At 39.8% G+C, this 24,260-nt stretch overlaps 1 protein-coding gene across 2 annotated transcripts in view; it reads left to right on the top strand.

Annotated features, from left to right (window-relative positions):
* Positions 1-430: 430 nt before the first annotated feature.
* LOC113114150 (glypican-6-like) overlaps positions 431-24,260 on the top strand; it is a 35,426-nt gene continuing 11,596 nt past the window's right edge. For both annotated transcript variants that reach the window (XR_003293688.1, XM_026280935.1), the window contains exons 1-2: positions 431-1,162; positions 21,476-21,634. Coding sequence is in view for 1 of the 2 variants with exons in the window: in XM_026280935.1 (XP_026136720.1) it covers positions 1,015-1,162; positions 21,476-21,634 (307 nt within the window). In the remaining variant the exon portion in view is untranslated. The remainder of the gene's footprint in view (positions 1,163-21,475; positions 21,635-24,260) is intronic.

The following is a 24,260-nucleotide window of genomic DNA, read 5'->3' on the forward strand; positions in this document are numbered from 1 at the left end:
ATGAATAACTCAACTTCAGTTTTGTGATTCTACAAAAAAAAAATTTCATTGTGCACAAAAAGTATTCTCATAGCTTCACAAAACTGAAGATGAGCTACTGATGTCACTTGACTGTTTACTGTTTAACTGATGTCCTTTGTATGTTTCTGTGATTTCAATTGCTTTGCTGTCTCTGAAGGTCAAAAATATCTTAATTTGTGTTCTATATATGAATGAATGTTTGAAACATGAGGGTGAGTAGCCTAATTAATAACATATTTTTAATTAAGGGGTGAACTATCCCTTTAAATATCAATTAAAGTGGCAAAAACTCCCAAGAATGATTTGAACAATATGTACTGGCAGACTCCAAATGTTGCTAGAAGTCAGTGTAACCTCCTGCGCGCGTCATGCTCCACCCCGTGTGTTTCGCGTGGCCAGGTCTCTTTGTCCGGAACTCAGCTGCGTGCACGCGCAGTCCTGACTCGAGATCTCGCCGCGCGCGCAAAGCGACTCCTCAATTTCCACTCTGCGTCCAGACTGCAGACCAGCGCAAGAGGGGGAAACTTTCTTAAAACTTTTTATCGCATCTTCCCCCTTCTCTTTCTACAGAGAAAACTGCTTCGCGGAACTCTTCAACCGACGAAGAAGTTGGTTAAGAAGTGCCTTCCCTTTACAGCATTGAACATGTGTGCGCGTGCATAGTTCTGGACGTAGCGCAGATTTGCTTTTGTTTTTCGTTAAAAAAAAAAAAAAAAAAACTAGCAAACGAAGAGCGAAAAGTCTTGAGCGCTTCACTTTTTGTTGTCGCTTTTTATTTGTTACACACTGCGGGATTGTTTCGCTCGTTATTCTTCAGAGGCCCGGTTTTTATTGCTCAAGAAAAGCCAGTTCGCGAGATCCGATCGGTTAGAAGTTAAACAGACACCGAATCCCCATGAGGAAATCAGAAGTGCGAATCGAAGAGATTTCGTGACTTGACTTTTTGTTTTGTTTTACTTTACTTGTTTTCCTCGATTGATCAAGCAGTCAGCGATGAAGATGTTCGTTGTGTTCGCTGTGTGCATGTCGCTGGTGGTTTCGGCTCAAGCTGATCAGAAGCTAAAGAACTGCAACGAAGTCAAAACTGCCTACAGCTCCAAAGGTTTCAACGTCAACGATGTTCCCAACAAAGGAGTTCATGGTGAGTTGCACTGATTTTATTAACAAAAATAGTTTGTGATACTTGTAAATATTTTTTTTTTTAATCGGAACACCAAAGCTCTTATACTAAAAAGCAGCAAGTTGTGTAAATACACAGTTATAAGTAAATATAACGCAGAACGTAATTCAGCTTGGCTGCAAATGCATTTTCTACTTTTTCAGAGTGTATACATTTATTTCTACGCCATATTGTTATTCTGTTGTTTTTAATATGTGCATTTCTAAACTTTTGTTTACACGTCATATTGTACTTCAGTAGGTAATTAAGGTAACTTACATAATGCAAATATACTGTCTACACTTCCACTTTTTGTTCTGTATTTGTATTATTGTAACTAAGTGAAACTGAGAATGACAGTCTCATTCACCTTTCGCTTGCATTAATTTCATAAAATCAATACAATTACAGTGAATTTTGAGGCTGTCATTCTACATATAGAATGTTTTGGCCTACACAGAAAGTTATAGAGGTTTGGAAAAACATTTTTTTAGGATGAACTGCCCCTTTAAGCCGCCTTCTCCAGCTAACTTGCACGTTACCGCACCTCGGTTACTGCATCTTTTAAACGGGATGAAGCTCGTGATTAATTTCTATAGCTACAAGTGTTCTGTCGTTCCTCCCCTCCGCACCCCAGCTACTGGCTTTGTTTCAAAGTGTCGTACTTTCTCATTGTAAGCGAGAGTCGGTCATCGGACAGTGATTGTCATTCAGAAGTGCTAATGCTCATGTAAATGCAGTGATTTTATCTGGAGCGGGATGGGTGCGGGGGAGTGGAACAATTAGCAGTTTTTAGATCCTCTTCAAGTCCTGAACAAGGAGGGGAACTAACCTCAGGACACAGTTTTGGCTATAACAACCATTTTTGGTTCCCCCAAAAACTTTCAGTGAAATATTTTCTTAATGTATATATATATTTTTCTTAATGTGAATGACATTTTAATAATCTAAAAAAAAAAAAAAACTTTTTTCAACATAAAGAGCCTTTTGTGCATTTGGAAGGTTCCATAGAATGGTAAGGTTCTACATGGAACCTTTAGATGCTAAAGAAGAACCTTTTATTTTTTTAAAAGCGTAATATAGGAAAATAAGTAATGAGGAAAAAAAACATAAATCTTAAATATATAATTTACTGCAAAATGCTGTGCATCCATACATCATGTGATTTGATCAATCTGAGCTCATCACTGCTCTGATTTGAAATCAGTCCCTTTTATTCACATACTAACTACACACATGCTATGATCTATAATGCAGGGAATGCATGCAACCTTGGTGGTATGAATTAAATATATGTGCTCTTGAAACGTTGTTTAATCAAATTTAAGGACCAGAATGAATTATTGCATAATATATCTGTTGTGTTCCTGTAATTCTTAATTGAACAGGCTGCTTGCATGACTGCTGAACAATTGAGCCTTAATTTTCCCTGTACTTTACTCCAGCCCAACAGGTCCATTGTCTTTCCAGAGGTGTCATTGTAATGCAAACTGTGATTGTTCCCCAACATCCCTGCATTTGTCATGTTTTATTGTGTCAGATCTCTAGTTTTGTTGTGATGGCTTTAAAGAATGAATTATAAAGGCTCGTTTAGAGGTTTGGGTGCAATGCGCGTGTGCCTCTTACAATGGTGCACAATATGCATTGGGACCCTGCACAAGGCTAACCTTAGCTAGCATGCCTTTGTCAATAAGAGACTGAGATAATTGATACCGAGAAAGTGACAAGGTCTGCTGTCGCTGAGGGGTGGAGGTCCTTAGAAAGCAAAAAAAGGAAGCACAAAAAGCCCTGCTTTGGCTTAACAATGTCTCCTGGTGCTAGGGAGAAAATGGTCCACAGGAGAACCTAATTGAACTTGTAGTGGCCCTCCCCGGTTCTGGCTTTCAGAGCTGGCCCTCTTCACCTCGCAGTCAAAACATGTCTTCTTTATGCTTCTGTAGTCCTAAAGCAGAGTTCCATCCTCATGCTTTGAGCCAGTCCTAATCAGGCAAATTGTCAAAATGACATCCCATGCATGACGATTTGACTGCCTTCTAGCAAAGGTATTATATTATTTATACACCGAAGCATTTTCCGCGTGACTCATGCGAGTCAAGAAAGGCAATTCGAACCAGCAGTTTCTTTTAAAGACCTGTTCGCTTGAATGTTGTTTTGCTTTTGTTAATATCATAAATCAGACGTTTCGAATGTTATGGCTTTTGCAGGCACGGCATCCAACACGGCAAGATTTCCTACAGCAGCGAGTATCTTATGCAGTGGAAAGAACTTGAGATCTTATGGTTAACGTCTTTTTCACATTAGATTGAAGTAAACCTAAAATGAGGAATTAATTTGATTTGCTATTATCACACATATCCACCACAAATTCCTTGTAATGCTATTTGTGTCTTTAAATGTTAGTCTCAAGTTCTCTGAAGAAACCCTTTTATAAAAGGGGTAATTTACCCAAATTATTAAAGAAAACTTTCATTTATTCACTTTCATGTTGTTCCAAGCGTTAATGATGTACTTTTATGCAATAATAAATGTTGAGGGATGTTCTTAGACTTTCATTGTATTGTCAACTTTTTACAAAAATGCGATCGTTATATAAAGAAGTGCATAAATGTTTGGAATGATCCCTTTACGATTTTGCCACTTACAGCCTCTAGCTATTTTTTCAACAAATGTGGTTAATGAATGATGATGAGTTACTTAAATACTTCACTACAACCCTTGACCCTTGAAGCGAAATGTTTTAAAAGCTAACTGTGTCCTTATAGGGATAGTTCACCCAAAAATGAAAATTCTGTCATCATTTACTCACCCTCATGTCATTCCAAACCTGTATGAGTTGCTTTCCTATGCTGAACATAAAAAAATATATTTTGAAGATTGCTGGTAATCAAACAATCGGTGGTTGCCATTGACTTTGGAAGTCAGTGGCAACCACCAACTGTTTGATTCCTTTAACTAACCCTTTAAAAGCAAGTGAGATGCCAGGTAGAAGTGTATGAAAGTTGTATGGTTTTAATTAGTTGTAGGATCATGTTTTGGACCCCTAGCAAATAAGTTAGCTGAGATCTATACTTGTGGCCATTTCAACCAAGCTGTACTCAGGTGGAGTTTGTGGTGTGAAATTGGTGTCAGAATGTTTCTCTGCTGGATAAGTATGGTTTTATAAGGAGAAGCAGAGATCATTCTTCATGGTCAGAGTGCCTCTCTGGATCCTCACAGTTTGAGGGGACTGTGGATTATTGCACCTTTAGAAGCTTCATAGTTCTTTAAGCCGTGAAGTACATGGATCCCTGCTGAGGACTAAACCGCATGTATCCTCCAATCCTCAGTTAAACTGAAAGTACCGGCTGGCCTTCTTAAAAAAGCCTCACTGCTCATGATGGTTTGATTGGCCTAGATGTCATAAAACACGTGTTTAAAGTGTCTCCCGCCCAGTGGCAGGCTGCCCATCTTCAAAAGTTTCAGAGGAGGAGTGGTTAATGCTGACCAGATCGATATCTCGCCTTGTCAACAGCTCCTCATAGCAATCCAGGAGAATGCTTTTCCCTGCTCTGGAGAAATCTGCTTTGCTTTACGTTGGCGGTTTGCTCTTACGTCATGCCTCAGGTATGGACCATGTCAAAGATCAAACATGTTTCCTCCCCTTTCTCCCGAAAGATTCATCCCACTCTTAAGCACTTCAGTACATTATGAGACTCGGAAAGGTGATGACTTAACTTCGCTGGCCTCTTGATATTGTACAGATCAGATCTGAATTGGACATGCTTAATCTTTGGCCTGTAGCTTGGATTCATCAATGTAATAGATTTATTTTCGCAGGCCAGGCTTTTTTTTTATTATTGCTTGCCTTGTATTTCACTTTGATAAATAGTTGAACGATTGTGTCACGTCAGAGATAAGCAGGTCAACACTGAATCTGTGAGCACAGAACTTTGCAGGAAGTAGTTCTGCCCTTTTCTAGTCCCTTGTGTGTTCATTAACTACTTCAGCTAATTTGGTAATGTTGTTAGCTACTTATAGAATTGCTGAATTCCTAACTTTTTTTTTTTTACTACTAAATCCATCATGGAGCTTTGGGTATGCAGTCAGTGCATTACAGATAAGATTGTAAATGAGATATAATTCAACTGTAAAATGCAAACAAACGACTATTTCCACTGATAGTCAGATGGGATGAGAGTCACAAGATGTTGAAGTTGTGTCAGATCAGAGCATGCGAGCCCACCGCTCCAGCTAATCAGAGGATAATCGCTGGAGTGCGATTAATTAAAGAACAAATCATGTTTGATGTCACTATTGACAGCTGTTTGTATAATTATCAGGGCAGATGTCACTCATTAAATTAATATTACTGTAAAATGATAGTCGAAATGCTTCATTATTTTTTGAGTTAATTGATTTACAATGATTATGCACATTAAGGTCCTTCTACTTGAGATATTACAATTTGATATAACTTCTCTGTTAATGTATTGTAAAATGTAATTTATTCCTGTGGTGCAAAGCTGGATTTTTCAGCATCATAACATATATCTTCAGTGTCACATGATCCTTCAGAAATCATTCTAATATGCTGATTTGCTGCTCAAGAAACATTTCTTACTATCAATGCTGAAAACATTATTTTTTGTGGAAACATGCATTTTTTTCCCCTCCGGGACTATTTGATTCATAGAGCATTCAAAAGAGCAGCATTTATTCGAAATAGAAATCTTTGTATAGTAAATAATGTTATAAATGTCTTGACTATCACTTCTGCTCAATTGAATACATCCTTGTTCAATACAAGTACTAATATTAATGTTTCTTTAAATCTTGCCGACTGAAATGTAGATTATATTACAGTGTAATTTCAGTAGGCACCTTTTTTAAATTTTAATGTCAGGTGGTGGAATAATAATTCTGCTAAAATTACAACATATTTTCTAAATAGTCTTTGACCCGTGTCACCATGTGAAACATTAACTTTGCTGTTTGAAATGTCAACTATTAAGGTGTCTGTAGATGGTCCGTGTTTGTCCTGTGTCAGAGACTGAAGCAGAGCTGATCTGTGGCTGTGCTCTCAGTGACCTGAGCACAGTGGATAACTGCCTGTAATTGAGTTTGGCTATCAGGAGGAAGTGGTCTAGTGAATGAGACCCAAGCAGTGTTTGGAAATGAGAAGGCAGGAGGAAAACGTAGTAGTGCCACCTGACCGGGCCAACACACTCTTATGATAATTCAAACTATTTTAGGTTTTGGCGAATTGGTGGCTGATTCATATAAAGTCATACGATTCCATTGGAACGTTTTTGTATGATATGCTTACACCCCACTCACGGTTAGATTTAGGGGTGGAACGTCTTGCTTATGATGTTTTTTTGTTTATTTCTTTTTTTTCCGAGAAATTATACTTAAAGCGAATTCATATGAAATTTTTTCTAAAGATTGGGTGGACCAGAATAATTCCTAGACTCAGTACTGGTTACATCCAAAGATCTTCATGATTAACCATGACCTAATTAAGGAAAAGTTTTGCAGAAAGTCTTTTCCTCTGCTTCCTCTCAATCCCCCTCCTAAAAACCTCCAGAGAGCGACGGCCTGGTGGGGGGTAAGTGCAGTGTGTGTGTGAACAATGGGACGCCCCCTTTTAGCCCAGGTCTGCCCCCTCCTTAGCACATTCCACAGGGGACCACCAAGACCTCCTCACTGGGACCCTAAAGCCAGGAACGGCAACAAAGACTCAGCCGGAGGATCTTCAACAGAGGATTGACTGACCGTTGAATGAAAGAGGAGGGAGTTTTGACTGACAGAAGAAGGCCGGCAGTGAGAGGCAACTTAACATGTTACTAAGAGGAGCTGCCACTGCGTTTGATTGAGCGAGAGCGTGTGACCCGCTCACAGGGAATGTGAGGAACGCTTCAAAACTTTGCCCGGGGCGGGATTCAGCGGCTCTGACTCACCCTGAGTCATATGTACACTCCGAATGGGGCAGATGTGTACAGACATGAAGAAAAAAGCCCCATGCTTCCTCGGCCCAAGACGTGTGTCTCTTGTGACATTGTTAGTGTTGTTTGTGGTTTTCCCAGAGTAAATCTGGCACAGCACAGAGTGATGTCGGATGGGTGCTGTATAAAATCTGGCCCTGTGTTTGTGGCTTTCCACACTTGAAGGCAGATACAGGCTGCCACTGAAGTTCCTTGTTAACACTTCCCATTTGCATGCTGTTAAATCGACACTCCCTGGGCCCCCAAACTTGGCCGGTGGGTCTGTTCCTGTTCCCTTGCATCCCGCTGGATAGGGAGGGCTTTGTAGGAAGTGTTTGTGCCGAAGCAGCTTTTCTACACTTTTTTTTTTCTTCTTTTCGCTCTCTCCCTCTCCTTGTGCCATTTCATCCATCCTGGATTTCTGCATAGTCTTGTCCAAGTGTTATCCCCCCGTTTCTTTCACTTGTCCCACTCCTTTCACCTCCCTGTCTGCTCTGTGTGTGGGAAGCTTTCCAGATGATTTTAATACCAAAACAGACTGCTTCAGCGAAGGCTGCTGTTTGCTTAAACCCTTCCTCCCATGGCTTTGTAATCAGGCATTAGCATGGATGATATGTGCTGGAGTATTCGAGCAGATACCGACTAGAGTCTTGAGCTCTGGATACAGTTCTCCTTTGGGACATTCCCCTAACCTCATTCCTCAGAAAAACTCCTTGTGTGTGTTATTGGAGAGGTGGTGGGTTTTTTTCGTTCACTGTTTTAGTTACATTGGTTGACGGTGATCCAGCCGTGAGCAGTGCTCAGAGATCTTCTCCCAAGGTGTGTTTCTCACTTCCTAAATTCCGTTTTACAGCTGCATAAACATCTCGCACAAACATTTATGTAAAACCAAATACTTTCATATAAGTGCATCACAATACGTGAACTGTTGTTGGGAAGTAGAGGCTCAGTAAGTTTTTATTTTAAAGAAAGCAAAGAGGCAATGAGTTAAAATATTACAAAAGGTTTCTGTTTTAAACAAATGGTGTTTTTATTAATCAAAGTATCAGAAATATGATATATCAAAAAATGTTTCAAAAACATTTAAAAACAAACTTCCTGACCCTACACTTTTAAAGGGGGGGTGAAATGCTCGTTTTCACTCAATATCCTGTTAATCTTGAGTACCTATAGAGTAGTACTGCATCCTTCATAACTCCAAAAAGTCTTTAGTTTTATTATATTCATAAGAGGAAGATGGTCTGTACCGATTTTTCCCGGAAAAACACGACCGGCTGGAGGCGTGATGTGTGGGCGGAGCTAAAGAATCACGAGCGTGAGTAAGCTTTTGAGTTGAGAGCGTTTGGAAGCTGTGACACAGATCCAGAGGCTGAAATTTAACAAGAGCAGCATCAGCAATGACGTCTCTATGTGGTATGTACTGAAACTGTATACATTTGCTTAGCGGTTTTGGAAAATGAATAAGTTCCACTTTTTTTTTTTTTTTTTTAAGCTGTACATGTGGAAAGTGCAGTTTGATGACAACATCTCATGTTGTGTACTTGATGTGCTTACGCGCCGATAGCTAAGTTAACGACACAGAGATATTTGAAGCAGTTTTACTCACCGCATGCGGTTCCAACACACGATCGTGACCCTTTTTCGTTGGGACTGGATTATCCTTAAGAAATAAACGATGTGCAAACCCGGCGTCAAACTGGGCCTTGTTTGTAAAACAAGCATCTTCTAAATGCAGGGAACAAACACAAACACTTGCACAACTCCGTCGATGCTCTGTAAAAATAAACTCCATCCACTGGTCCCTTAATGCTGTTTTTTTTTTGGTAATCTTTGCAGGGTTGTCTTGCCCTGGCAACCAAAAACACTGACATTTCGCGACGCTCTCGCTCTGATCAGTGAATGAATGTCTGTGCTCAGCTTCTCATTGCTCTGATATACGGGTGCGTGCACTCTTCCGGCAGAAGTGCCCTCAGGACCCATATAAGGAAATTCCGCTCCATCTAACGTCACACAGAGCCATACTCGAAAAAATCTTTCCGAAACTTGTGACAAACCGGAAGGAGTATTTTTGGAACAGAAATACTCCTTCAAACGTACAACTTAATTTTTGAAACTTTGTCCATGTTTAACATGGGAATCCAACTCTTTAACAGTGTAAAAAACTCAGTATGCATGAAATAGCATTTCACCCCCCCTTTAAAGGGTAGTGTATGTCAACATGAAACGACATGAACGCCCATACAAATAGATATTGGGTTGGTGACCCTTCAGAAAAAATTTTTCCATTCATAAACATTAATGTATTGTTATGAACCAACAATGAAGAATATTTTACAAGCATTTGTTATTTTATGTTAATATTAATTTGTATCATCAACTAAGCATTAACTAATGTTAACAAATTGAACCTCAGTTTTAAAGTGCGATATGATTGTATCATAACAGCCTTAATGTAAAGCAGTAATGATCATTATGACTAAATGATGTCTGTGGTTTTTCTCCCGCCTTTCACAATCATTTGTGGCTGTTTTGAGAGCCGAGAGATGTAGGCCAGGGGCTCATCTGGGTTTTGGGCAGAAGCCCTCCACTCTGGGAATGTTCCAGATTTCCTGTAATCCCTGCTAATTACTCCCACGGCCAACATCAAGACTCCCCCTGATGAGCCTCAGTCCAGGGCTCGTTTAAGCCCGTTCGATTACCTAATTCTACACTTCATACGCATGTAAAAAAGCATTTGGAGAGAATGGAGAATTGAGGTGGTGTGTGTTCGGGCAGACGGGCGGAGGCGGTTAAAGAGCTCCCTCGCAGACCTCTGTCAATTTAACTGACGAGGTGATGGGAACTCTCTTAAAACGGTCATCAAAACCAAATGTCTCGGCTCCGGTCCCAACTCTGGCTCTGATGTTTAAATGTGTTTTTTTTCCCCTACTCCCCTATGACTGTTCAGTTTGCCACAAGTCACTCAGACAGACTCTGGATGAACATTTTTAAGGTGGGGCAAAGTCATAAGACAAAATGGAGGACCGTCCTGCAAACCTCAAAATGGCCACATTTGATCTTATTTCACTCTTTGAGAGCAGAAGATCCTCTTATTGGATGATTTATTGACATTCCTGTCCATATATAATATCCTAGATGGTCGAGATGTCAGTCAAAAGCATAGTAAGTTTATCCCGGTGTAGGTTTCGCTTATTGCTGCCGCTCTTCCCATCAACTTCATGGCTATCCAGTTTCCTAAGCCCAACAGGTCTATCAGAATCATTGTTGCAGTTTTGTAGCTTTGAGGACTTGGAAATATGATCTTTGGCCTGACCTCATCCTGCCCGTTGGCCCCTCTTTTTCTCTTTCTCTTTTACCATCCCCTCTTCTTTCTTGTGCATTACCTCAATGCTTGTCCGTCAGTTTCGACATCTGGTGGATTTCAGCCGCTCTTAGATGTCGGTTATAAACACTGACAGAGAACAGCTCGGGCTTCCACTGCTTTGCTTTCCCAAAGAGGATACAATGTAGCGCTCCTGCATTAAAACCTTTCATATGCTGAAGGTTAAGTAGGCGTTTTGTTTATAAAAAGCGGATTTTGAGTCAGGAAGTATGTAAGTGTGAAAATGAAGGGGATCTAGAATCGGAGAGCCATGCAGTGAGAGTGTTTGTGGTTTCAGTCATATGCGGCTTATGGTGGGCTTTCAAAATCTCCAAACAAGACGTGCTTTGACCTAGATAGAGCCCTCTTTTGAACCTCAGGTTGTTTGTGTGGATCTTTTATGGCTGTTTGAAGTTAAAGAGCTGTCTTTGCTCAGTCCTGTACTGTATGAGGCACAGACAGAGAGAAATATACAGAAAGTTGAGTTGTGTGGGAAATGTCCTTCTGGTGACTATTTTTATACATGTTATGATGTACATATGCGCTCAACTCAAACTTTATGTGGTTTGAATGCTAAAAGAAAGTTGAAAGAAGCAGTTGTTTATATGTATATTCAAGAGCAATCATAATATATATTTTTTTTGTTAATTAAAAGCCAGTCACCACTCTATTCAAACAAAATATGAACTGTTATTTAGGGCTGCACGATTGCGAAAAAAAAAATCATAATTGTCGATTATTTCCTTGAAATTGAAATTGCGATTATTAATTAAGAATATCACAATTTACATTGAATTATGTTTATACCATTGTTTGATGCAACTGCATGCCGTATATTTATATGAAAACAAACAAGCTGATAACGTTACTACTGAAAAAACTTTAGTGCTTTCCTATAGTATTAAGCCTCAGATGTCAAATATACATGGGATTAGTCTCTTTAAATAAAAAAAAGAAAAATATGAATGGTATTATAATGTTATTCTAAAAACAATGGAAAAACCCTTAAGATTACATAGAAGGGAAAAAACAACGTCTTAAGCGTGCAGAATAACATAAGTGGACTCTGAACGATTAATTGCCACTTTTGAACTTTTGTTTGAAATGCATCTCGCAGTGAAAGCTTGCGTAAACTGTTTGTTTTTGTTACATAGCAACTAATCTAAAGCTCTTTCATTTATTCCATATTGTCATGAAGAATTACAAGAAAAGATGTGCTTGGGAGGGGCGGCAAGAATTGTTTTATTACATTTTGATGATGTGCATCATCCTGTGTTTACCTCTTAGCATAACTTTTACTTTGCAGCAGAGCTTTGGTTTGGGGCTATTGCCGTTTGAGGGGGAAAGTGAGTTTCCTGCAATCCCCCAGAGCGTTTGTTACTATTTGACTGATTATTTTAGGTGATGTATTTATTGTCACTGCTCAGCCAGGCCTGCAGTTTCTCACGTTGGATCTTCCCACCCCCTGCTAACCTCTCTGCTGTCATCCATCTGTGTGTGTCCTCATGCAAACATGTGCACAGATGTTCATTTTTGGAGAGGGTTTGAGGATTCCTTCATTGTAGCATTAGAGTGAGCTGTGTCATCAGCTTTTCATGTTTTTTCTCCTTCTCTTTTTCAACCCCCTCTTCCTTTTCGTCTCTTCCTGGCTTGTACCTTTTGCCCTCTTTTTCCTCACGGGTAAATAAACGGTGCATTCCAGGCTGTCAGTGTCTCTGCTTACGCGCAGGCTCATTGTAATTAGTCTTTTATTGTATCTCTGGCTGGAGGAATTGGTTGGGGGTGTGTAATTGCTTCCAACTGAACTTTGCTCCATTTTGTGGAGCCGGTGTGTCCACTCCTTCACCATGTCCCGTGCTTGGCTCCGTAAGGGGATGATATGTCCTCTGGTATTTCATGCACTGTTATGGAATTTTTTAGTTGATCTATACATTTCCAGTGTTCCTGTAGATAAATGATGATATATTAAATACAACCCAACATTAAATTGGTTAACCGACCATCGTCAGCCTTATTCGATTGCATCTCTTATCGACAATTAACCGATAATCGATTAATCATTTACATCCCTAGTTCAAAGTTCACTTACATTATTCTGCACGTTAAGATATTAAGAACATGACAATTTATGGACTATTGGTCTCAGCCATTTCAGTGCATCCATAGAAATCGGCATCAAAATATTTTAATGTGCAGTCAAACCCATGTTTAATAGTTTTATGACATCAATGTATTGATCTTGATCTTTTCATCGCCATGTTGTGCTTGTCTAGTTTCGCCCATGAGATCCGACCCTTATTGGTCATTAACTGACTTCCATGAAGTTTGAATGAGAAACTTCACACTCCGGCATTTATGAAAGAACTATATCAGTAATGAACAACAGAGATCCGTTGATTCCTCTGTTAAACTCCAAACATGAAGTGTCCTGACTTTTAATGTGTCTGTGAAAGAGCCAGTCCAAGTTAAATGATTCACAATGAGGTGACCTGGGAAGTGGTGTAGGCAGGGAGCTTTTGTGAGTGGAGACAAAGCCCGAGACGGCACGCTGGGGCGGGAGAGGGAGACAGACCCGGAGTGAGAGGCCAGAGTGATGTTGTGGAATCTCCCCAGGGACTTCTGGGTAAATGTTCATGGATGGCAGCCTTTTGGAATGCTTACCAGTGGGGAGTTTTAATTGGCCAGAGGCCCTGCTCTGGTTTAGCAATCAGAGATTGACTGGTACAAAAGGATGAAAACTTGTGGGTGATCGCTCAAGTGTGTACATCAATCTAACATATGTGTGTCTCACTGCACCGATTCAGGGTTTTTGAGGATTTACGAGGTATTAAGGCTCCCTGCCCGGCATCATACTTTACATCTGGTTTGTGTTTTGTGTAGTCTTGATGTTGCTTTGTGCCTAAGTGCACCACAGAAGACCAAGAGATGGTTTAACTGCTGCGCTCTTACCCTGGTTAATAATCACACAAAAGTCCCGTGATTAAGAGTCAAGCGTTATGACTTGGTAGGATACGATCGGGACCTTGACTTTTGGTGAAAACAAACTCTTATTTCCTCTTCATTAACCCACGTGCCATCTGAAAAGAAAATATTGGTGGTTTGGTATTTTGACAGCTGTATGTGTGAGATTTGAATCCCTTATTAATTTAAGGAAGCATCATTTCGCACACGCTTTTCTTGGCCTTGTGGCAGACTGCCATGTGTCTTCATTTCTAATACTCCTCAGCTGAAATTCCTAATCTCTGAACCATTTCAAAGCGAATTTTGAGTGCTTGTTTTATATGATTTGAATGAAGAGCTCAGCAAGAAGTGGATTTAAACATTTCTGTGGGTCTAAATCTTTTTTGGATGTGATTTATGCGAGTTTAGAGTGCAACCAGATGTAGGTAGCGCTGACTGTAACTCTTTCAAACTTGAGATGTTTCTACTGAAACAAGGGTTGTTGACATGAAATACTTTTTTTTGGTATGTTAACACATCCTTCAGTGCAACATAATGTAGTTCATCTCCAAAAAGTTTTATGAATAATTCTTATGCTGTTTTTACGAGCTTATATTAAATAAGAGACTTACGAATATTCATATTTTTTAAGTTGCGATGTAACAGAAATGGAAGACATTTTGTTCAGTTGTTGATTTAATATTCACGGCTAAATGCTAGTTTAAAGTCCATTGCAATAAAGGGGCAGGGTTAAAATACACACTGGAAAATCAGACCATGATGTTAATTGAAAAAACAATATATATATAAATGCAGTCATTCACAATGAGATCAATAACATGCTTTTAAAAAAACAGATCAATTAAAAAAATGACATTAATGTGATAGTTCACCCAAAACTTTAAATTCTGCCATTAATTACTCACCCTCATGGGTTTGGAATGACATTTAAGGTGCGTTTAACGACAAAACTTTTATTTTTGGCTGAACTATATCTTTTAAACATGCACTTTCCATTATGCATTAATATAAAATGTAACCTAAAAAAAAAATCAAGGACGTGTTTTGCATCAATTGTCCATCTACCACGGTTAAAAATTGGTCACATTCTTGACTGCACGATTACCTCTGTTAAACCATTAATTAACCAATTTGAAGGTGACGGAAAGTCTCCCTAGTCTAAACTTGTTTTCCTGTCGTGAATTTGAATAGAATATTTTGGCCAAACAGTAATCTGGCGGTGGCTTTGTTTTGTCTATTCACTCTGTGTGTTGCTTCCTTTATTTCAGCCTTACCGGAAACAAAGGCCATAGTTTGTAGGTCGAGCCCGTGTGTCCCCGCTTGGCTGGACTGTACCGTATTGTAACAGGGTTTCCTGCCCTGCACGAGTGTCAGTTGGGCCACTTGGCGTGGGATATCCTGCTCGTTAACTCAGTTCCTCATTAATATGACACTTGCCCCATGGGGCTGCAGAGAGATGTGTCGCTCAGAGGATCGCTCGTAACTGCAGATTAAATAGCAAAAGGGATTAGCAGCGCTCATTCCAAACAACGTCTGATACGTGACCTCTGCAGACGGATCAAGTGAAGAACCTGCTTTTGAAATTGCCCAGCTTTGGTTCAGCAGTGTAACCTGTGAATGTGGCCTCAGAGGATCAGGGAATAGTTGGTGCTCTCCGTGGAGCATGAGGAGGATATATCAGGAATGGAAAAGGGGGCTGGATTAGAAAAACATCACTCTAATGAAAGGTCAACAGACCTGTGAAGTGAGTTTTTTGCTAATGTTTTCATAGTGTTAGACCTGAGGAATGTGTCCTTGAGCACAGTCTCTAAGCCTTTTGAATCGCCCCCTTCACATTACCTCTGCAGTCAGGCCTGTTAGCCCCGCTCACGGCATCAACAGAACACGCATGAGTGCATTGGCCTGTTCAGGGAAAATAGGATTTTCTTTGCTCTTTTGAATCATAAGAAATGTAGTCAGATTCTAAGGTTCATCAAGCTCATTTGTGGAAAATAAGTGGAAAAAGTGGGTCATTCTGAATGCATCTTGGTTATGATGTCAGAACTGTTAGTTTATTAACATATGGCAGCTCACATTTATGCACTTGTTTATAATAGGCTTCCCAAATGGGGGTTTGTGAAGGAACTGCAGGGGGTTTGTGAATTGATGAAAAGAAAACCAAATAAATATATAATAAATGGGCCTGCTAATAATAATAAGTATTATTATTAGTATTATTGGCATCAGAGAACTGTGAACATGCAAGTTATTTGAATATTGAAAAATGTTCACATTTATCAATATTAGCTAATAATAACAAATGTCACTTCCATATTGGAATTTACCATTTACAGGTTTCCCAAAAGATTCTGTCTCAAATGCATGGCGGTGGCTGACCCTGGACTTAAAACTGTAATGTTTTTAATAATAATAACTGTAATAACATAGTAATGTTTTAATCATGCCTTAATGTTTGGGGGAATATTTTCCAGGGAATTGGAATAAATTACTTGCCTTCAGTTGAAGTATTAAGCTATATATGAGTATTTTATTTGAACATACACCAACAATCATACGCTTCAGCTTTAATTTGTAGGTACAATAGCAAAAACCGCCTGTGTTATAGTGAAAGCAAAAATAGTCCTTAAAAACTGAACGTCTTTGTTAATAGTGCCCTGAAAAAACAAAACTTGACGAATGTTATTAAAATGCAAATGTGTAGAATATGTTGTTTAAGAAAGGGAAAAGGTAGTCATTTAGACTGACATTGAGCGAATAAAAGCTTGTCTCATTAAATCTAGTGAAGGTTACAGGACAATATGGCCTAGATGCAAGCGTTAAGTGCCTTCTTACAGAGGCCTGTTTTTCTCAGTGCTTCACTCCAAGTGCCATTAAACGACCCCCTTGACATCATCCACCATTTTGTTTAGTGATCGTACGCACCGGCCAGCTCTGCTGTCATTTCCATTTAGCCGTCCTACATTTATTGCGAGTCTCTGAAAGGCATCATTGTGCTGGCAATAGTGTTGTAAACTTGTCATGGCAGTGTATGAGAGATGCTGGATTGGATTTGGAGAGAAAGAGAAAGTAATTCCCCTCTTTATTACCGCCATATGAGCAGTTGCTCTGTAATAATGGGTTCCTGTTACAGTTTTCCCGTTTGAAAACGCTCCCATTGCGGTGGGAACCGCACAATGAAAACCTGAGGAGTTGTGTCTTTACCTTCTGTACAACTCTATTAATAGAGAGTGCCAGCTGTTTCCTCACGTACAAGATGCCAGCTGTGGCCTCTCATACTCGTTGAGTGAAACAAAGTATTTGATTTTAACAAAAAATCTGTGCTAATGGTGACCAAGTCTAGGTGACAGAGCTTAAACAAAAGGTCCCGGGCATCAATTTGAACTTGTTTTAAAAAAAGTTAATCTCAGGTACTTTTAAAATGAAATCAGAAGATATTATCAAAGCATTGTTGACACAACGAAAGATTGTCTATTCATAAATAGCATTTCATTGCATCAGACCTGTGCAATAAAGTGCACTTTTGGAAACTTAATGATAAAATAAAAGTGCACAAGACATCATGATACTCATAATGTTGGTTTAATTTTACATTGCTAGCAAATATATTGTGGAAACTCCACATCACCTAGAGCTGGCGATTACCAAGAGTACCTCTAGAAATATAAAACTCTGATTTCTGGCTCTTTTTGTTTTTGTAAAGCACTGTAAATCTTAGTAAATGTTATGTATGCTTCATAAATGCTTTAGAGCTGTTGCTCAATTTCTCCTTGTTGATATCAAGGTGCTTGTCCATTCAGGGAAAGAGACATTTTGAAAGCTCTCCTTCCTTCACCCTGTATTCACGATTCTGTAAATGAAGGTCGGACTGTCCAAAGATAGCCTCAGGCCACACAAAGAGAGGAGTGCTGAGATCTGTCTTCATGCAGATGGTGTAAAAGCAGGAGAGTGCATCAGCAGGGACATGTCTGAACACGCAAGGCACATTTTGGAGGAGACAACATATAATAGAAAGGCTGTGATTTAGAAATCAAATTTCTAGCTCTTATCTGTCTGCAATGTCTACGCTCATTTTCGCTCTGCCTTTTATCCCATTAAACCACTCTCATTTCAAAGCTAATAGCAATGCATGAGCGTCGTCTGCCAAAAGGAGGGAGTGGACTCATTAAACGCTCATTCCACAAAGGTTTCAAGCAATACTCATTTGGAGCATTTCCCCTCAAGGGTTCATGTTTTATCACCATCTGCAAGTTGTTGTTGTTATCTCTTATGAAATCTGGCCAAAAAAACACATCTGATTTAGTTGGATCGGGCCGTCTCGAACCCTAGGCCACAACTGAGAAAAAAAGCTTCTTGTCAAATAGTAGTTCCCCTCCTTCTGTGGTTACCGCAGCTTGCGCTTGTGTAAAGATGGCTCTGGTGTTGGGATGTGTGCCATGTTGTTTTGTGCTCTCACAGGAGTGTGTGAATCATGTTGTCACTTCCATTTTGAATGTCTCCCATCACTGTGAGGAATTGTCTTTTTTGCACCTTAAAACTAGAGTTTAAACAAACTAAATGGGTTTTCTTCCGTTTTCTTTGCATATTGAATTATTTAACGATTTATTTTGAGATTTGAGCTTAGTGAGGGTAGGCCACTGTTGTTGTTGTTTTTGAGAATTGAAACTTAAAAATTAGAAATGTTGCCTTGCTAACTAGGCATGTTTTCTTTGTTAAAAACAAAACTGTGAAGACCAGACAGTTGGATCCTATGTCACATATAATTTTCATAACACATTATCCTTAAATTTATTTTTTTTCCACCAGGATTTTCCATTGTTGCATCAACTACTTATTCCAGCCCTTTGAAGTGTACTACTATCCCTCAGCCTTTTTTTTCATTCATGGAAATTAAATGTCATCTACCTAAGGTTGTTTGTCCAATAAATTCAGTATGCAAATAAATGCATAAAAGAAGACCAATCACAGTTATTAGGTAAATATTAAAAGACAGTTACATTTTGAGTGACGAACATCAACAATGTCATTCCAAAGTATTGTGTATTTGTAAATGTGTTTCAATCTATTCTATTGAGGGAAAGGGTAGCTGCGAAATGACTATAAAAATAGGATTTCATTTATCACATTAGAATTCGAATGATGATTCTCCACAGCTCATATCCACCTGAGATGATGGTTTTGATGACACTCATGCAGGCATGTGGACGTTGTCACGTGTCTTATTAGGCAGACAACAGGGAAGCCCATTACTCTGTTTCTTTTGGCAACAGCATGTTCATGTGGTGGCCAGAGCGATTTATAATGACGGCTGGCCTGAAATAATCCTCCAGAGAATTTATGACTTCTGATTCAGATGGTCCGGCCTGTGAATGAGAGTGTGTGGGTGGTGGGTCTGCTGGTCAGTCCCTAGCAGGGTCACAGTGCAGGGCCTGTCTCAGAGGAGTGGCTGTTAACCTTTGACCTCTGTGGTTAAGCCTGCTGGCTAGTGGCGTGGGGTTATGGGGGGTGAAGTCTGTCTGGGGCCGGGGGCACATCGTGACCAGGGAAGAAGGAGAGAGGGGAATGGGGGGGCGTCAGGACTAATCTGGGTTTTGTCCACAGGGCAGTTTCCATCCCCTCAGAATGTTCTTGGGACTCCAGAACAGCAACAGGAAGTGACTTATTGGAGACAGCAATAACAAATCTCTTTTTCAGATTTATAGTCAGGTGGTTTACTCCTAAGGATCATATGGAAATGGATCTTATTGCTGTCAAAACGTTTGGCTTTGCGTTAAAGCAACATGAAATCACAGAAGCCTCCCTTTTGCATGTGTCTGCCAAGATTAGCTTGTGCATGCAGGCATATTGACTTTTAAAAGATGGACATATTGATTATAAAACTATTGAGTGAAACGTGAAATACGGTAACTGTTTGTTTTAGCACGCTGATGTGTCAACTTTTGGCTCTGCCAATGAGGTTAAGTACAGCTAGTGGCCCAGAAATCATACACTTTTACATTTGAAGGCCGTATTTTTATGCATAGCTGAAAAAATCGTTACAAAAATCACGTTTTCCCCTGCATAGATTGTTTTGATTAGTTAATGGTCTGTATTGAAATGGTCAAAGGTTCCGAATTGTTTTCCCCGTTCAGTAATTTGCGAGACCTGTGAATTGGGTTCCATTTTCTGTGTTTTTACTAGAATATTTGCTTTGCTTTTTCAGGTTAGGTTCTCTCTCTCCAAATGCCCTTATACAAAGAGCTGTGTGTTGGGCTGAGATATGATGTACAGGTCTTGTATGTACCTGATGCCAAGTGTGTGAATGTGAGTGAGTGATTTGGACGGGGTCCCAGTGGAGTTGAGGGGTACAGCTGGTCTTTTGCCACGGAAGGGTGAAGGTGCTGCTCTTACTCAAATTTATAGACCAGTTCCTTCAGACTCCTAATATATGAAGCCATAACTTCGGTTTATATTTTTTTGCAAATCTGCTTCAATGCAGGATTAAGGCGTTGAACACCCCAGTCAATACCAATGATATTTATTTAAAAAAATAGCAGACCATATCCATGCACATTAACACACGCTGCCTCTCCTTCCTGCTCCGTCTGTGTAAAACAAGCCCTGGCAGTGGTCAGTGACAATTCCTCTTGGATATTTTGTGAGATGGTGATTATTTGTAAGCTCTCAACAGCTCCTCGCTTTTCACTCACGCCGATGTGTTCAGCAGATGCTCCGATACGAGTTATCAGATATCGTAGTGCACATGATAAAGTACACTGCGCCTGTTACAGACACTGAGCAGTGTTCATGAGTAAACCTAAGTTTGTCAACCATTAGAACTATAAACAACCATTATAACTAGCCATTTTAGAAATGTAGTTGACTTTATTTTTTTAAAAACTTTTACTTGATCATTGTGTAAAGAAAAAAGATCACTATAATGTTTAGATCGGTGCTTTCATCCATTAGATCAATCTATTGAATGGTCCTAATCTGTTTTTTTAAAAAGTCACTTTGCGAGCATTGGATGAGCATTATGTCACCTAATTAATATTCATGAGACATACTGATGAAGGTTACAATCTTTTCAGATTGTTTTTTGTGCCCCGATTATCCGTCACAGGAACACAGTGGCCTTCAAAACCATCTAAATTTCAGTTAATAAATATGAAATGCATGGAACTAAATGTATATTCAAATTGAGAAATGGCCTGAGAGCGGGGATCTCTCATCGGTGTGCAGTGCTCTATCCTGAGTGGCCAGTCTCGGTGAACAGCAGCATGGGTAGCCAAACCGCCGGTCGGAGTCCAGTCCACTGAAAGGACCCTTGTGTTCTCTTGAATTCCAACAACCGCGTTAAAAAAAGAAAGAAAAACAAAACATTATTGCAGCTGCGACTTCGCAGTCCACCCTACTCACACTCCCCATGTTAATGTGACGCCTTGTTTAATCCAGCCGCTCACTGTCCATCTGTGCCATTCACTCGACGACCGCAGCGCAGACTTGTTTTCTGATGGGGCGAATCACGAAGAAAGCCCAGGTTCCCTTAGAACTACCGAAACATGTGTCCACAGGGTCTTGAATATTCAGTGTTTGCTTTTTGTCTTGGATGCCTGTGGCTTGTCAGCTCACATTATTCTGTAAGCACATCGTGTTCACTTCTGTTCTTTGTTTGATTTGTATTGGAAAAGTTTGACGTTAGGTTTTCAGCTTTCAGTTCGCCAAACGTCTAGACATAGTTCATTCGTTGAAGAATGAGTAAATAAAATGACTTGGTCTTTAACATTTAAAATACTAGCGCTTTATTGGCATTGTAAAACAGCCTTATGCTGTCAGAGCGTTATATTACATTATAAAGTGGGGGTCCAGAAGTCTGAGACCATTACTGAAAATGCCTTTTCATTTACAAATTACATAGTACAGCAGTTGCTAAGCTGGTTCACATCAATAAAATAAAAAATGTACAATAAATAATATATAATATTTTGTTGGATTTATGTTTTTACAATGTACAATTCTCTCTGTCTTTTTCAGGAAATCACCTGAAGGTGTGTCCTCAAGGTTTCTCCTGCTGTACTCTGGAGATGGAGGAGAAACTGAGTCAGCAGAGCCGCATGGACCTGAAAGCCCCCGTACATCAGCTCAGCTCCAACCTGCAGAACAGCTTCACCCAGAGACACCGTCACTTTGACCGTCAGTACAACTCTTGCACACGTTCCTGCATGCAAATCTACCAAATCTGAACGCTTTGCTTGTCATTTGCATCAAAATGTGTGGCGATATTGTCAGTTAATCAGTTGCTGATCTGCTTGTGCTGCCCTTCCATACAGTGTTACAGTTAGTTTGACGGACACCCCCGGCTGCCAGACACACAGTCTATACATCCATTTCTCCACCTGTCCCTCAACATCCCACAGTCATCTGCCACACACACACACACACACTCACGGACACACTCTCAGGCTTGCAGACAGACCACACACACATGCAGAGGCCTGGCTTTCTCTCTGCAGTGCATGTGGCAGGGAATATCAGGCTGGGAGAGCGGGATCAGGTTTCTCCAGTGCAGGGCAGAGGGGTGCATGGGAACATGCATCGACACTGCTGACTCATTCAGGAGGGGAAAACCCCACAGACGCTCCGCCGGCTAACACACACACACACACACATACTCGTCTGGTTTATAATGCATGTTTTATGTGTTTGCTTCTCTTCATGCCATAAAGAGTGTGTCAAATGGGGAAAAGTGAGACAAACTAAAGGCCTGGTCACACGCATCCAGCTCGAGTTCATCAAGGGTACATTTAATAGAAAACCATCTCTCTGGGTAGATACAATCAAGCCAGGGCTGTAAAGGACTGTAGCCTCTGAAATGAAACGGTGAGATGGTGTTTGGATTGATTGGTCAATGACTGGACAGAAAAGGAAGGAATAAATGAAGTGCTGATGGCACATCTCCCTCCACTCACACATGATTCGTCACCCATCCGCTCTGAGCCACAGCTATTTCTAAATGAGATCCATGTTAACTTGCATGTGGCCGGCCAGCTTTACTAAAGCTCTGTGTCTCTGGCAGAGCAGCCGGGCGGTTTTGAATGGACTCAACACAGTCGCTTTTCTGGCAAGTTTTGTGAGAGCTGGGGTGTGTTATGATGTTCTGGGTTGTTTGAAGCAAACTCCTAAATTATGTGTAACAACATCTGATGATAATATAAGTCTTTGTGTGACTAGTGTTGTCATAATACTAAATATTCAATAGTCAAAGCAATACCAGTGAGATTTTCACAATTCTCTATAAATCAAGAATTAATTCAAAATGAATTATAAATAATATTCATATTAAACAACATTTTTAGCAAGAAAAGGATTTGCTTGGTTTAGGCAAATTAGAATTTAAATAAGGTTTTTAAATTTCTCGTTAATGTCTTGTCTTGTTTAATGATAATAATTATATTATTAATAAAAAATATTTGTTTCTGTTGTAAATAATAATTAAGCAACTTTATTAACAAAAAAAAAGAAAATTTAAATATAAAAATAAATACAATTTCAATGTTTTTCTCTCTTAAAGGTATTTTAATATTAATGAGATTTTTAAAAATAATAAGAATAATTGTTGTTCTATCAGTAATTATTATTATTAAAATTAACAAGGAAAAATTACATACATGTGAGTGCCTTCAATAGTATATTCATTTCACTGTGCGATGTAAGGTATTTTTCTTTTTCTTGTCAATGTTTGATGATAATAGACAGCACTATAAGGCATATTAGATTGGTTTATTAGGCATTTATTACGTTTATGTTTGAATAGAATCGTGATACTGAAAAACATGTTTTTAGATCCCTGTTGCGGAAGAAGGAAACAGAATCAGAGGTGATGGCTTGCAGGGAACATTAATGGTAGTGAGAGGTGACCTGGTCGGCTCTAAAGATTGCCTGTTTGTGTGAATGTAAAAAGAAAGTGCGACTTCAGGGAGTGAATTGTAACAGGGATCGTGTGTATTGCAGCCAGATGTGAGCAGGAATGTGACGTGTCGGAATCCCTCCCGCCTCCTCCTCTGCTCTTTTTCTCTGCTGCCTTTTGTCCCCGTTCTCCCCCTTTTCTCTCTGCCATAAGTCTATGCCTTTCATTTCTCCTCCATCTCCAGGTTCTCAGGTCTTTTGAACTCTTACCGTGGGAATACGCTCTGAATCGCCAGTCTGCGTAAAATGTGCACTAGACCCTGGCATGTGACTTAATGAGCTAAACGGACTTAAAATACCAATAGCTTTTATGCTTGCAAACAAAGACACCATCAATGCATTCTTTCACTGAAACGTAAGTATTTTCTTCACTTTGGAAATGTCTAAGGTGTAAATGAGATGCTTGAGTGTCTTTGAGAGTGTTTTTGCTGTAGAAGAAACACATTTTTCTCGTTTACGCACACAATTTCCTCTGTGCTGGTCAGGCCTACAGGACGCAGAGGTGAATGTATTTATAGTAGGTAATGAAGACTAAGTGGTTACACACAACTTGTTCAGCAGGAAATGCGGTAGAACATGTTCCCTATCAACACAGAGGCTAGATGTCATTAAGATGAAATGAATTTAAGCGCACACACTCTTTAGTGAGTTTGGGTGCGTGTGCACTGGAAGCAGCTTCTGCTTTTAAAGCCTCGAGGTTGGAGTTACGGGCAATTAAGTCCCCTACCAGAAATAGTTTTCCTCTAGAGCTTGGTGTGTTTGTTCCTCCCTGTGCGTCCGGTCTGGGTCTAGGTGACCCTGTCTGGAGGAGTTGTGATTGCGCTGTAAGAATTAGGATTAACCCCCATCCAAA

This window comes from Carassius auratus, chromosome 14 (genome assembly GCF_003368295.1).
Source record: "Carassius auratus strain Wakin chromosome 14, ASM336829v1, whole genome shotgun sequence".
Taxonomy (NCBI): Eukaryota; Metazoa; Chordata; class Actinopteri; order Cypriniformes; family Cyprinidae; genus Carassius; species Carassius auratus.